General features: G+C 32.2%; 1 protein-coding gene across 1 annotated transcript in view; it reads right to left on the reverse strand.

Moving 5' to 3' along the window:
• The window catches only part of LOC140452487 (proclotting enzyme), a 33,931-nt gene that overhangs the window by 8,606 nt on the left and 8,494 nt on the right, over window positions 1-16,831 (reverse strand). Inside the window, 1 exon segment of the mRNA XM_072546780.1 lies at window positions 1,872-2,538. Coding sequence (XP_072402881.1) covers window positions 1,872-2,538 — 667 coding nt within the window.

Consider the following 16,831-nt stretch of genomic DNA (forward strand, 5'->3'; position numbering starts at 1 on the left):
CATAGTCATTTTTCACTGCGATTACATGTTTGATTACACTTTTCCAGTTGGTTGCTGTGATCTTTGTGACTTCTCTTCTAATTAACTGGAGAGCAGTAGACAAAAATTTAGGAGCCACGTTTCTTCTTCTTCTATTACCTTTAAGTTGTGTCCATATTAACTCTATTGGGTTCAATTTACAATAGTAAGGAGGAAGTAATTGTAATACTGGGCATACCAAGCACGGTATGCCCATTACTGCGAGTACAGTTATCAACAACATATTCCTTATGGTACTGTCTACTGTCAACAACCTCCAACAATTCCTTTTTACTATATGATGCCTCAAAGTACAAATCTTTCTCAAATTCTTGAATTTGTAATTTGTTTCAAGTAATATTTGGAATTTTCTCATTAATCTTGAATAATATGATACGTTGTCCATGATAATCACACTATATTTAGGTAATCTCGGAAGAAAAGGTTCCTTTAATATTTTTGTGTAAGTATTAATAATACATCATCGATCCATCTATTTTCTCCACCGCAGTGTAAAATTATAATTCTCTGTCCTGTCATGTAGGTAAGATGTTTCTCCTATAGTCTTGTAGCAGATTGCTTTGGACAATCTGATAAACATGTTTCTACAATTGCTTCTGATTTAGACCATTTAGAACACAATTCTTCATAAACATGTTTCAGCATATGTTTGGATGGTATCATCAGAGAGGTATTGAAAATGTCGCTTACATTTTACTACACGGCTTTGTAAAGATATTCCAATTGATTAGAGGGTTCCGCTGGCTCTTCAGCTGCAGAAGTTAGTTTTATAAAAACTAACTTCTGTTTTTTCTTCAAAAAAAAAACATTAAACGTTTACATCTATGGTTCCTGAGTTGAACTTTTTTTATACTTCATTTCCATCATATTGATAGCTGAAAGCATTATAATTGACGCTCGAACTTCTTGTGCGATATATATGTATATATATATATACATATATATACATATATATATATATATATATATATATATATATATACATATATATATATATATATATATATATATATATATATATACATATATATATATTATATATATATATATATATATATATATATATATATATATATATATATATATAGATTTTTCAAACCATGATTCACAAATTGAACCCTCCATATCCTCATGATAATCTAGATTCACGTCTTTATTTTTTTTACAGATATTAATAATAAATCGTCGATGCATCCATTTTCTACACCGCACTGTAAAATTATAATTCTGTCCTTTATTGGGCGGTAATGAATTAGAACACTTTTTGTTATTATTCGTCCAACTTTTTTCACGGTGTCATGAATACCATACCAGGTTTCATCCAAATAAACAATATTTCGTTTAAAAATAAAGTTTAAAATAATATAAAATATTATACCTGCCTACCCAATTGTAAACCACTGGACGGTCGAAACGAAATTTATTGGGATAAACTACTTTATGGTTTCGGTTGCTCAGGCAAAAATTGTTATCTTACGCAAAGAATGCATCGATGATAACTTTATCTGAGCGACTGTACATATTTTACCAGGCTCATCTAAATGTAAATATCGATGAGAATATTAAAACTTTGTATTATTATACATCTCAGTCATTGATAATTTTGCAGTTAATAACTACTCCTGGTAGAGTACTTTTATTTTATTTTTTATTGTCTGCTTTTATTACAGATAAATATATTTTTACACAGTCTCACCGAAATACGAGGCGACTATACCTTCGGTCACAAAACTTTGAATTAAAAATAATTGTATGCCTAAATTTATAAAGTTTGTTTAAATAATGTGTTTTTTGACACTGTACTTATATACTTAATAAAAGAAATTGCTTACCCATCGGTTCCTTCGGGAGTTGTACAACTTCTTGGATCGTCGTTGTCATCTTTTTTGTCGTCGATTTTGCTGTTTTGATTGATGACGTCTTTTTTGTACTTTTTATTTTTATTAGAGTTTTTATCGTTGTTACTTTCTTCACCGTCATTGTCAACAATCACAGGTAACGCTTCTCTGACAAAAGGAGCAATAGTATCAGTAACATTCCTACCCAACACATTTTTACTTAAAGTATAGAGAGCGCTTGGTACATCCGATGAAATGGTGTTACTGTTTTCTCCGCCTCTTGTCATGTTGACCAAATACCTACCTACAGTGTTAAGAGCTCCTAAAGTTTCTGTTATCTTATATATAGTTTCGGGTTTAAAATGTCTACCAGCTGCAGTATCGCCGTTTTCTAGGCCTTGGTACTGTCTGTCGATATTTCTGTATTGATACGGTTGATAATTTCTTTCGACATTTCTTTGTTGATGAGGTTGATATGGATAATAGTGCGGAGATATTGATCTGGACGGAAATGGTCCTGGATAAATAAAAGGCGATCGATCAAATGTTGATCCTCGTATCCATCTCTGATTACTTTGAGGAGTCAGTCGCACATCATAAAATTCTTTATTTGAATATTCTGACGTTAAAGGAAACAGAAAACAGAGTATAGAAAGTCTTCCTGAAAACAATATTTTTATGTTTAAAAATTTATCTAAATCACTTAAATTAGAAAAAAAAATTAACTATATTTCCATTTATAAAATAGAATAGAGATATGCTTTATTGTCACTGAAAAATGTACAGTTTTATGGACAAAGCTTCCAAAAAATATAAGATAATTAAATAAACAATCCATTACAAAATTTAAATAAATTGCAAATTGGATAAGATACCCAAATATAGATAAAAAACTTTGGTTACTTGTACATGAAGGTACCGTAATTTCTTAGTAATTCATTAAGAAACTCTTCTACTGAATAATATGGTCTTTCAGATAGATAGGCTTTTGTCATTTTACGGAAATTGGGGAAGGATGTTGCAGATTTAAGTTGTAAAGGGAAAAGGTTGTATAGTTTTTTGCCGAATTTAATATAGATTTCTGTACTAACTCAGTGGACGGGAGCAGTAAATAAACATCGAAGTTGAATTTTTGGTGGAGTAGTCATGATTAGGTCTTGCTGGAAGAATATGGAGGTGTTTCCGAATTAAGCAAACACTTTCTAAAATACATAAAGAGGAAAGCGTTAAAATCCCGTGATTTTTTAAGTAGCTTCTGCAATGTGTTGTTCTTCTGAGGCTAAACATATACCGTATTGCTCTTTGTTGTAATTTAAAAATAACATCAGATTGGGCAGCTGTACTAGAACCCTAAAATGGAAGACCATATCGAAGAGATACTCGCACAAAGAAAAATATGTTATTTTGGAATATGCTAAATTAATTTCCTTCGAAACAAATCTTATTGCATAGTAGGCTGAGGCTAGTTTCTTACTTACCAAATCGATATAAAGGGACCATTTAAGGTTGCTGTCTATAAAAATACTAAGAAATTTTACAGAATCAACGATACTGATCTGGTTGTTATTAAGAAGCAAGCGTTGAAGAGTTCCTTTATAGGATAACGCTACTGTTTTATCTACGTTAAAAGAGAGTAAATTAGAGTCGGATCAGGTGTCTATTTTAAATTATTGATGACATTTATAAAGATAAGGAAAATTAGAGGACCCTAAACTGAACCTCCACATGAATATATCCACATCTCTACTGTAAGGAATAGACGTGTGTAAATTCTGCTCCATAATAATGTCAATTTTTGGTTATTGTGAGTCGATAATTTTGCTGATTTTGCGTGCAGTGTGTAATAGAAGAATAAACGTGTTAATGGTAATTATAGCAAAGACTTTGAAAGAGAGGTAAGTGCATAACCTCTATAAATTTAGGAAGCCGAAGGAAATTTTATTTACTATTAACACAAAAAATTAAAAACAAAAGCGGCCCAGGTAATTAACGCTAATATACAATATAATATATTAGCACAGTATAAATAACAACTTAAAAGCTAGAGGTGGGCGTTGCTACATCAAACCGTTCCAAAGTAACTGACAATTATTTTAATTGAAAATTAATTTATCCAGGAAGAAAACGTGAAAATAAATTACTACAAGCTACTGCTTGAGAGAACCATCTTCCTTTGACGCGTTGAGTGGGCGCGCAAACCATTTAATATATCAGTCTTGAATTTATACGCCCCTACAGAAACAAGCAATGCAGACGAAAAAGAAATCTTTTATGATAGGGTCGAAGAGGAGATAGAAAAAATACCCAAAGAAAATGTCATATTTGTACTAGGAGACCTCAATCCACAGATTGGAAAAGAGGACTTTTTACAACAAATTGCAGGAAAGCATACAATACACGAAAACACGAATGACAATGGGCAAAGACTATGTAACCTAGCAACAAGAACAAATTTGTTAATAAGCTCAACAAAATTTGAACACCCTAAAATACATAAGGTAACATGGAGGTCACCAGATCAGAAAACATATAGTCAAATTGATTACATACCTAATGACTAATAAACGAACACAATCGTCAATAAAAGATGTAGAACGTTCAGAGGTACGTGTGCAGATTCAGATCACTACATGACACCACTATAAGACAAAAAGTTAAAATTGAAACAAAACAGAAAAACCAACATAAAAAGTGGAATGTCAATAAAATGAGTAATGAAGAAGCAAGAAAAAATATGAAGTATAACCAAGAATGTAGAGAAATAACAGAAAAAAGTGCAAGCCAGAAATAAATGGCTAGGAACAGATAAAGAGGAAGACAGAGAAGAATATGAAAAATTAATAAGGCAAAATAAAAGAAGATGGGTAGACAAAAAAATGCAGAAATAGAGCAGGAAAGAACAAACAGAAATACGAAAAGTTTTACAAAAATATTAAAGAACAAAACAAAAAATACAAAGGCAAAACAAACGGAATAAAAAATAGAGAGGGAACAGTGATAATAGAGGATCAAGAATACAAGCAAGTATGGAAGGATTACTACAGAGACCTCTTGACGGAGGAAACGACAGAAGAAGAAATGCATAACGAGGAGGAAACGGTGCACGAAGAAGAAGCAGATGAAGTAGATGAAGTAGACATCGAAATTTCAAAAGAATCAACATTAGAGGAATTGGATGAAGTAATACAGAGAAGCAAAAATGGAAAAGCCCCTGGTAAAGATGGAAGCATACAATGCTTTTGTGAATAGAGTCAGTATCATTTGCTCTAACTAGTTGTTTCTTATTCTCCAAGTAAGATTGGAACCCATTCCAAGAGATACCTCGAATTCCGTGGAAATTTAACTTGTTTTATCAAAATGTCGTGATTTACACAATCAAAAGCTTTGGCATAGTAAAAAAAAACAGTGACAGTGTAAAGATTATTGTTTAGTGCTTGGTAAACCTGATGCAGTACAGAAAACATAGCATCATTGGTACATTTATTAGATAAAAAGCGGAACTAATTATGTGATAAAATGTTCTTTTCAACGAGAAAGGACATAAGTCGGGGTTTTATAAGTCTCTCAATCATTTTAGATAGTACCGGTAGTAAGGTAAGTAAATCAATAGGTCTATAGTTACAGACATTCGATTTTTCACCACTCTTATGAAGGGGAATAATAATGGCTATCTTTAGGCACTCTGGAAATATATCTACCTTTTTCAAAGGAATCATTAATTAGTTAGACCAGGACTTCCAACATATTCTTTAGGAAATTTGAGAACATTTTTATAGTCTATTAGTACTACATGAAGATTTGCTTTTGATACTATTGATTGTTTGGATCAGTTCAGATTTATCAACTGGTCGTATAAAGAATGAATTCGAGACCTTTTTTGAATTGGGGAGATAGGAAATGGGATTGTTGTGACAAAATAGTTGATATTATATTTTTACTTACATTAACGAAGTATTCATTTAGATTTTCAGGGTTTCGAAGGGAAAATATTTGAGTTGCGTTAGTTTTATTTCAAAGATCGTTTATTATGAACCTAGTTTCTTTTGCAACACTTATAGAGCTTCCCAGACGATTTTGATAGTAAGGTTGTTTTAGCTGTTTTGATAAGTTTCAGATAGGTTTTTCTGTACTTGGTGATATACAGAAGTCAAGCAAAAATTTTGGAATTTACGAAAGTTCTGAGCAGAAAAATCTTACCTAAACGTCGGGTTTTCAAGGAGGATGTTAAGCTTGGTATATACTCCTTCATAATCAGACAGTCCAGCATTAATAATGTAGAGCGTACATCAAGGGGTGAGAAATCTGAGTTTACAGAGTTGCAGGATCTAGGTTAGATCATATTAAATGTACTCTAAGTAGATATAATACTAGACATGTGCAACATGACGTGGATCACAGGTGAATGGCCTGATCAGTGTTAAGAATTGTGACTACCATTTCCGAATGTTCATTTATATTATGTATTAATATCCTATATCTAGAATCTATTCTGCTGTTAATCACTGCTTAAAATGGCCTTAAATTAACCGATGCCCCAACCGCAACATCTAAATTAATTAAAATATGAAAAGACCGAATAAAAACAAGAAATACTAAGCGCAGGTTAGTTAATGCTCTTATTTTTCCCACTGCTAGATACGCCGTTGAAACATGGACTCTCAAAAAAATCAATAGAAGTAAGATCGAAGCTTTTGAAATGTGTCAATTGTGAAAGAGATTCATATACAATACAGGCTTTTAAAATAAGTAAACCGAGCATTAATTACTTCGGCCACATAACCAGAAAAACGGGGACTATTGAACTATCGGAACTGCAGATGGTCGTTCATGGAAGAACATTTTAAAAAATTGAACTTATGAAAAAAGCAATACTTAACACCAAACAACATAGAAATAAACAAATAAATTTCATAATGTGTGTTTTATTTTGTTCTTTTCAGAGCTTTGGTATTTTAATGTAATAGAAAATCGATATAATCATAAAATAATAAATAAAAACTTATCCTGTACCATAAAATATACTATCTCTAACCTTAAAATGTGATACACATTTAATATATAAAAATTCATATATAAATATATACCATATTTGCAGACAGGTATAGTTTATTTTTTGGCATAGAATAAGGTTTTATTTATTTTATGGCTATATTGATTTTCCATTTCATTTAAATATGTCCATAATATTATACATTATATACATTATTCAGAACATACATATTGAATTTGTTGCCATATATTTGAAGCTTTGTGCGTTTGTTGCTTCTTTGCATAATACATAATGTATTATGCGTTATACACCATTAAGTTAAACACGGATTTGCAGTTTAACGCCGATTTCGAACAACTTCCGGGCGTAAAGAAGACGTACAGCCAAATAGCCCAGTCTGGTTATGCAAAAATCATCGATTTCACGGCGAAATTTTTCGCAGATATGTGAAACTTTTAAGACATAGGTGAGGGTTACTAGATGACGAATAGATGAAAAGGTACTCGTATTTTTACCTTGCGTTTTTTTTAACAATAATTTATGGCCACAATTTGATTTTTGTCTATAAGTTTTTTCCCTTATATTTTAAATAAACAATATTTGTATCATTTTTTTTATATCAAGAATATCTTTATTTTCCCGTTTTTTTCAATTAAAATTGATAAATAATTTACGGGGATATTTGTAAAAAGCAGTTTTTTTTGCACTAATTTATAAATTTTATTATTTTTTTTATTAACAAAATAAAATGTTATTAATACATTTGAACATCGAGGAATTACCGTCTTTTAGGAACGAAGTTAGCGACTATTTTTAAAAAAATCGTATCTCTATTGTTTATAAACATTAAGAAGTAAAATTTGCACAAATTTTAAATGAAAATCTAAACTTTATATTGAAACTTATAGCTACAAAATTCATCCAATTTTTCGAAACTTACAACCCTTCGAAACGAAGGTACTTTCGAAAGATCGACATAGGAAAGTGGAGGGGAAACTGTTTTAGCTCCACGCTCCGAAATTTCGTCAATCTCAGTGTAATGGCTTTAGAAAGCAATATACTTATACTCCTTTGAGTAAAATATTTTGTGTATTTTGAACAAAACAGTTTTAACTAAACGTATTTAATTACTTTTTGATTGAAAATTGTAAGTAATATTTAAAACTATTGAGTGAATAATTAATTATAATAAATAATTATAAAAAAACACAACTATACACTTTCTTTAAATGATTTAAGATACTTACAATTCAGCAGAAATATCGGTAAATATCTTTTAAACTAGAAACTCTGCCACCAACTGAAGATGCAGCCACAGCATGTTCTTCGGGTTTACTATCAATTACAAATGTGGTTAGGTAATAAGTTAGATGCTTGTGCCTATGGTTGGAGATAAAGTGTCACTGGTTTTGAACCAATTTATACTCTAGATAATTTAATTCCCGAAGAGACATTAAAGCACATTACATGCAAATGCACCACATGTTGCAAAACTACTAGATGTGGGTGCAGAAAACGTGGTTTGACTTGTACCCAGGACAATTGCATAATTTGTACTGAGGAAGAAGTAGAGGAGAAAATATGCTGCAACCTCAGTGCAGTTACATTTGACGACGACAGTAATTCTGAAAATGTATATTTAGAGACTGATTTAACAAGTGAAGACAAACAACCTGCAACAAAAAGGTTCAGAGCTGACAGTGAAGTCGAATTAATTAACCAAATTTTAACCTTTACACCAATGTATGTAAAGAAAATAAAAAAAGTAAAGTTCAATAAACATTGCAAAATTTAATAAGACAGGTGATGAAAAAATCGACTTATTTTATCAAAGCAGTAACGCAGATTAGATTAATATAGTATATCATAATTGTACGATAAATAGAATAAAAATCAATATTGTTAATTATAAAAATACAAACAATTATAATTAATATAAGGAATATAATAATATAATGTGTAAAAAATTACCTGAAATTTAATTTATAAAATATATAAGTATTGTTACATCATTGATATCAAATGAACAAAAATATATGTTGATTTTCCGGGATTTCCGGGGGGTGGGGTGAAAATTATGTCATCATTATTAATACTGCGACAGACTATTCCAGCCAAATTAAAAAAAATAAGTTTTTACTATGTAGTTACACTCCAATGGGTACACTCCAATGAAAACTATATAGTTATTCATATTTCGACGAACTACCCCAGAATAAAAAAAGAGGCTTCCAGCTGCAGTGGAAGCCGAGATAATGTAAATTTTTCCTACGTGTTTCAATTTGAAGTTCCGATGTCGAAAAAAAAAAACGGAGCTAAAACAGTTATCCTCTCCACTTTCCTCTGTCGATCTTTCGAAAGTACCTTCGTTTCGAAGGGCTGTAAGTTTCGAAAAATTGGATGAATTTTATAGCTATAAGTTTCAATATAAAGTTTAGATTCTCATTTAAAATTTGTGCAAATTTTACTTCTTAATGTTTATAAACAATGGAGATACGATTTAAAAAAAAATAGTCGCTCGTTCTTCGTTCCTATTGGTCATAGAAGGTTTTTTTACCAGCTATTCAATGGTTGTACTTACAAGTCTGTAGCTTGAAAAATATAAAAGTTATTACAATTGTTTATAAGTAAAAGCATACCCCTTTTTCAAACGTTTATTTTATAAATATTTTTCGATGAAAACGCAATATGCATTTAACTTCTGAGATAGTTTAAGTCTTAAAGAATGGTATGAAATTTGCTAAATGTGTCGTCAATAAAATATTGTTTATTTTAAATATAAGGGAAAAAACTTATAGACAAAAAATCAAATTGTGATTATAAATTATTGTTAAAAAAAAACGCAAGGTAAAACTACGAGTACCTTTTCATATATTCGTCATCTAGTAACCCCCACCTATGTCTGAAAAGATTCAGATATCTGCGAAACATTTTTCGACCTTTTTTTAACTAGACTGGGTAAAACTAGTGTCGGCCTTTGGATACTATTTCTGGCTTTCTATTTGCGAATATATTATAAAAGTATAGATTGGCGTAGAAGTAGAATCGACAGAGCACAACCTAATTCTGAATAAAAGTGCTAACAATATAATGATAAATTAGTTAATGTTATTTGCCGATTGTCATACTCTCTGACCCGGAATTCGTAGTTGTATCTTTCACCTAATTAACAATAACTTTCTTGTGTCAACAATAAACTTATGAAAAAACCCATGACTCATAATTACACGAAATTACTAACTTACGGCAATATCAAAATAAGAGGACAATTCTATTGCAACCTCTCAGTGACGTGTGCATTTTTTAGATATTATATAATATATATATATATATATATATATATATATATATATATATATATATATATATATATATATATATAAATATGTAGGAAATATCAGGTATGTCAGGTATATGGTATATCAGGTTCTATAATAAAAATCTTTGTTTTTTCTAAAAACTCAATATTTTGCTATTTATTTAATGGCTACTTTAGGAGTACACTGTAAAAAACAATTTTAACATTAAAAACAACTGACGTACAAATATATTTAAAAACACTTAAAGAAATTAAAAGATTTCACAAATAAAAACTGACATTAAAATATTGCATGTTAAGATTTACGGAAGGTCTTAAGCACGTTCCTTACAGTAATAGGATAAAACAAGTAAAAATTACTCCAAATGCAAAAAACAATAATAAAAGAAACATAAAAGGGGCCTACCTACGCACGTCTCGACAAGAGTACTCAACTGGCATGTCCGATAATGTTGGGCCCGACGGTTGGTGTGTGTAGGCTTGTTGGCTGACAAAAATAGTTATCATGTCCCGACTCGACAGGTTGAGTATGGCGAAGTCGGCTGTCGGTTGTACAACCAAATCGGTCGGTCCGACTGTCGGGTACTACTATTTTGTTGGTTAACAAGCCTAAACCTAAGAACCAAAATGACTATCTACAGTTTCTACAGAACACTGATTAGACCCGTAGTAACCTATGGATGTGAAACTTGGGTAATGACGAAAAAAGATGAAGCCCAACTCAGGACATTCGAGAGAAAAATACTGAGGAAAGTATATGGCCCGGTACAAGAGGAAGATGGCACATGGAGAATCAGGAGAAACGACGAGGTTAATGAGTTAAATGAAGGTTATGACATTGTAAGATTTGTGAAAAGTCAAAGACTGTCATGGCTGGGACATATGAAGAAGAGGACAAGGGCATATGAAGAACTCAGAAAAGATGCAAAGAAAATATGTAGAACGAAAAAGAGAGAAATATTGAATAGAACAATACAACAAATTACAGATTATAATAACAGAAGAGACCTTACGAAAGTAAACCTAACCAAGAGGAAAACCACAGATGAGATGTGTTGATGACATTAAAAGAATAGCTGGAACAAATTGGAAGTATGTTCATCAGCGAGAAAGAGGAAATAATGAAAAGGTGGAAGGAGCATTTTCAAGAGCTGTTAAACCCAGAAAAAGAACATAACGAAGATAAAGAAATAATTCACCACACAGCAGAACAACTAGTTGAGCAACCAACATTGGAAGAAACGATAAACGTCATAAAACATCTAAAAAATAACAAAGCACCTGGCACAGATGGAATAACTGCAGAACTGATAAAGAATGGTGGACATGCGCTATGGAGGCGTATCCATAAACTAATCGACCGCATATGGACACTAGAAGTCATTCCAGAAGATTGGAATGTAGGAATCATACTTCCTATGTACAAGGGGGGAGACAAACGACTCTGTAAAAATTATAGGGGCATAACAGTTTTAAATGTCTACAAGATATCATCAGGAATTATATAAAGCCGCCTGGAATCGTTTTCGGAGGAGATGATTGGTGAATACCAATGTGGCTTCAGACGAAAGAGGTCAACTATAGACCACATACATTATGTTAAGAGGTATACATGAAAAATGTGTTGAATATAACATATCTATTTACAACTTGTATATAGATTTCAAACAGGCGTTTGATGGAGTAGATCGACAAAAGATGTTAAAGCAACTATCTATGTTAGGGTAATGACTCTGGAGGGTTCCAAAGCTATGGTGAGAATAGATGGAGATATGACGCAGGCCTTTGATATTGAAAATGGAGTTAGATAAGGTGATGCCTTATCAACAACACTTTTTAATCTAACTTTAGAAGCTGTTGTTAGAAAACTGGATATAAACGGCTGTATTAATACAAGATCAATGCAAATATGCGCGTATGCGGATGATGTTGCCATAATAAGCAGCAACAAAAGGGTATTAAGCGAAAAAGTTATAGAACTGAAACGAGAAGCTGCTACGTTTGGTCTATAGCAAAATGAAAGCAAAACAAAATATATGGAGTGCACAAAATCGAATCAACATGAGAATCTAAAGGTAGAAAACCATACCTACAAATATGCCTCCACTTTTCCCTACCTAGGCTTAATAATAAATGACAACACAACATCAGTCAAGAAATACAAGCACGGATTCTTAGCGGTAATAAGTGCTTTTATGCATACAAAGACTTAATGAAAAGTAAGTTACTAAATCGTGAGTCTAAGCTTAGAATCTACAAAACTGTAATTAGACCAGTGGTCACCTATGGATGTGAAACGTGGACCCTCTCAACCACTGATGAAAATCATTTGAGAATATTTGAGCGCAAAATACTAAGGAAGATATTTGGACCAACCCAATGCAGCGATGGTTCGTGGAGAATTAAAATGAACCACGAGCTGGATGAACTAATGAAGAGCGCAGATATTGTTAGATTTGTAAAGTCACAAAGACTAAACTGGCTTGGTCATCTAGAAATAATGCCAGATAATCGAGCTGTAAAAGTAGTCCAGAGATGGAAGACCCAAGGAAACAGAACAAGAGGAAGGCCCCGTAAAAGATGGATAGACGACGTAGAGAGGGATCTTAAAACCATGAACATCAGGCAGTGGCGAAGGAAAGTATCCGACAGGGCAGAATGAAAGAACATTGTTAAGCAGGCCAAGACTCACAAAGGGTTGTAGCGCCATTAGAAGAAGAAGAAGAAATAATAAGCTAATAATGCAAATAAGCCAATAAATAAATGCAAATTTGAATAAAACCAGAATCTAAAGTGAAAAAGAAAAAAACAGTAGAAATAAAAAAAAAATTCTGAAACAAGACATTTATTACAAATTATCTATTTTTATATTGACAATAATATTAGAGAAATACTATGTATTAAACAACTGAGGTTGAATGTACTATTATGAAGAGCTATCAGACGTTGTTTATTTATACGCTTAGAATGATTACATATAATAATAAACTTGAAATCATTGTTATCGTATCCCTGAGCTAGTCTTCGAGTGACGTTACTGAAAGTAAGCGGATGTTGTTATTCTTCGCGTTATGTGAAAGTGAAACCATTTCATGGTTTTAAGCTACCTTGACACTGTAACACCAGCAACAGTGCCTCTAGTTATGTATGACAGAAAAGTTCGATTATGCAACCAAATGGTCGTCTTGAATATTATTTCTTCATCGAAATTGTGTAAAGGTTTTTGATACTTAACGGTAAAATTAAATTAAGTAAAAAGCCAATGGACTCATTTCATTGGATTTACTTCGTTTAGTTCATTTAATATAAGCGATATATTGTTATCGTTTATCTTCTTTAATAAAATGGATCGAAAAATTTAGTAATTTTATGAATTAAATTAAAGAATGACTTTATATTTATATTCTTTAAAAATCGGTGTTGAAATAAAACACAGGTGTGACATTTGTTGATACAGGTATCTCACAACTGCTTTTGATAAATTTGGTGATGGCAATATGTAATAAACAAAACACGCAAATGATTAAACGTCATTTTTTACTTATAAACATTATATAAACAATGTAAGATCGCTATATAACTTTAACTACTAAAGGTGAAGACCAGCAAATGATATGGAAAAGTGACACAATTTTAGTGAAAAGGCATAAAAATCCTTTAAAATGAGAGTTTGTAAAGTTATTTTGTTAATTTTTCGTAAAATAACTTTTCTTGGTTTAATAGAAAAGAAAAGTTATTTTACGAAAAATTAACAAAAATAACTTTACAAACTCTCATTTTAAAGGATTTTTATGCCTTTTCACTAAAATTGTGTCACTTTTCCATATCATTTGCAGCAGCATGGTAGCAGCAGCTACCAAACTGAGAGTCACGCAGAGAAGAATGGAGCGGTCCATGTTAGGAATAACTCTGCGAGACAGAATAACCAACGAAGACATCAGGAGAAGAACCGGAGTGACTGACATCATCGAGAAGATAGCCAGACTAAAATGGAGATGGGCAGGACACATAGCCAGAATGACAGATGGGCGATGGACAAAGAGGTTATTGGAATGGAGGCCAAGGGAAGACAGGAGAAGCGTCGGTCGACCACCTACAAGATGGACTGACGATATAAGAAGACTCAATAAAAACTGGATGAGAGCGGCGCAAGAGAGACGGGGTTGGAAACATGAGGAAGAGGCCTATGTTCAGCAGTGGACTCTTGAGGCTGGATGATGAAAATAACTTTTCTAAAAATGCACAAAAAATTTAATTTTGCGTGATAATAGGGACAATATTACATGTATTCAGTTATTAAAATTTCAAGTAGTTTCACTTATTAAGTTATTGCAAAAGTTATTGCAAAATTGAAATTGTTTATCCCAGAAAGCTTTTATCTACAACGTTATTATGCGTAAACTATTGGGTTTACATAAATTCTGAAAGCACCATATTAAAGAAAAACGCTTATTTCATAAAATTAAATTATTTAATGAATAAAAAATTATGTTAGATATTGTTAAATAGGTTTACCGTGTGTTTATGTACTGTGATGTTAAGCGTTTAATCATTTAAAATAACTCAGACGCATCAATATATTAGAAGTTAATTTTTTTATTTGAAATGTCGGCATTCTTACACGAATTTTGGAACAAAATTCTGCATCAAAGAATGTCACGGGAAAATCCTTAGTTCTCTGGTCTAACATGTGATTTTATAAACATAGTTAATCATTACAAAAATGGGAGACGCGAAAGGAGCCTCCACGAAGACTGCTTTTAGTTTTTTCCGTTTTTTTACACTTGAAGCAATCGGGCGTCCCCCATAAACGACTAAATCGCATAATTCTTTTACCACCGGATCACCAGAAATGATTAACAAACGGTTTTTTTTAAAACCAACTCTATTGGCGACTTCAATCAAGATTGAACGGACATCCATATACAAAGAAGACCTATTATTCGAAATGTAATCAGATTAAAAGACACCGGCACTGTTCTTATGTAAAAGTGGTTTCAGTTAAACCTGCGGTGGTAGCGCCGGGTCTGTGAAACCCGAACCTACCTTTAACTGCAAAGAACTCCGTTGGCAACAGAGCTGTGAACAAAACCATCCAGCCATGTTTCTATTTTCTCCGGCAGTACAACTCAAGCATTTGAACAGGATATGGCACAAAATAATTGACGTGCTTGAAAACTGCTATCATGTCTCTTGAAAATAGTTATTTTGCGTGTTTTTTTTCAACTTTAAATTGTTTATCACTCGAAAACAATCAAGTTTACAGAAAAACTACTAGACACATATTTTGTTCAGAATGGTCCAAAAAATAAAAAAAAATTGTCTTGGTCGAAAAAATCATTGTTACAATTTGTTTAAAAAAACTGTTTAAAAAAATTTGAACAACTTTTTGCCTGGGCGACCTCTTGAATCTTATTTTGGGGTGTCTCATGAAAGTGATTATACAAAAAAAATCTCATGAGAATATTTTTCCGAACGAACCCTAGATTTTTGCCTTGTCTATTGTTGGTATTTTAATAATCGCATTACTGATACTGATTGTAAATTAGTCATGTTAGATTTTAAAGTAAACACTTACATATTAGTACAGTTAAAATTATTAGACGATAAATGTTAAGCAAGAGAAATTAATTTTTTTTAGTTCATTAGTGGAACCGAATTCAAAATTATTCTGCACATTATATTTGAAGCATTATTTGATTAAAACATCTTATTTTTGGTGGTAAAAAATATCCTAATTTGTCTGGACTAAGAATTTGCCGACTGAAGATAGATAGATGGAAGCAACTTTAGTGTAGAATATATAAATAGATAACTCTTCTCATACGCCTCTGACGATCCAATAATAGAAGACAACTTGAATTTGTTGAAGGAGCAATGGATCACAACCCCATACTACTGGAACTAGAAACATGGGAGGAAGAAAGTACCAACAAGAGAATAAAAAAGAAAACAAAATGGACAAACTTTAAAAGACTTGTAAGCACTACAATAACCAATGTTCCAGTGATAAACAACCCCCAAGAAATAGAGGATAGAGTCCTAAAGTTTAAAAACATCATTCAACAATCACTAAGGAACAGCACTACAGAAGAAGAGGTAGAAATACACAAGGGAAGATTTAGAGACATCTCTCAGGAATTAAAAATATTTGATAAGGGAGAAAAACAGAGCAAAACAGCTCGTTAGGAGGACAAGAAACCAAATAGATAAAAATAGGCCAAATAGACTAAATCGAGAGGTCAAAACAGCCCTACAACAACACCGTAGTCAGAACTGGGAAAATCATGTCCAAGAAATGGAGGAACAAGAACCAAACATGCAGAACATCTGGAAATTACAACGGTTATTAAGAACTGACAGAAAACAACTTCCACCACTACATGGGGAAAACGGAATAGTCTACTCCACAGACGTAAAAGCAAAAGTTATGAGGAATATTCTCGAGAGAGAGTGCACACTATACCTATACGAAGACGACGACTTCACCGAAGAAATTGAGGAATAGAAAGAAAGGCCTAAAGACTCAAACGACATCATCCTTCCATCACCGGAGGAGATAAATGAACTAATCAAGAATAGTTCACCAAAGAAAGCCCTACGCCTGGATCAAATAACAAACAGAGCCCTAAAATGCCTACCGGC

Source organism: Diabrotica undecimpunctata, chromosome 10, assembly GCF_040954645.1.
Source record: "Diabrotica undecimpunctata isolate CICGRU chromosome 10, icDiaUnde3, whole genome shotgun sequence".
NCBI lineage: Eukaryota > Metazoa > Arthropoda > Insecta > Coleoptera > Chrysomelidae > Diabrotica > Diabrotica undecimpunctata.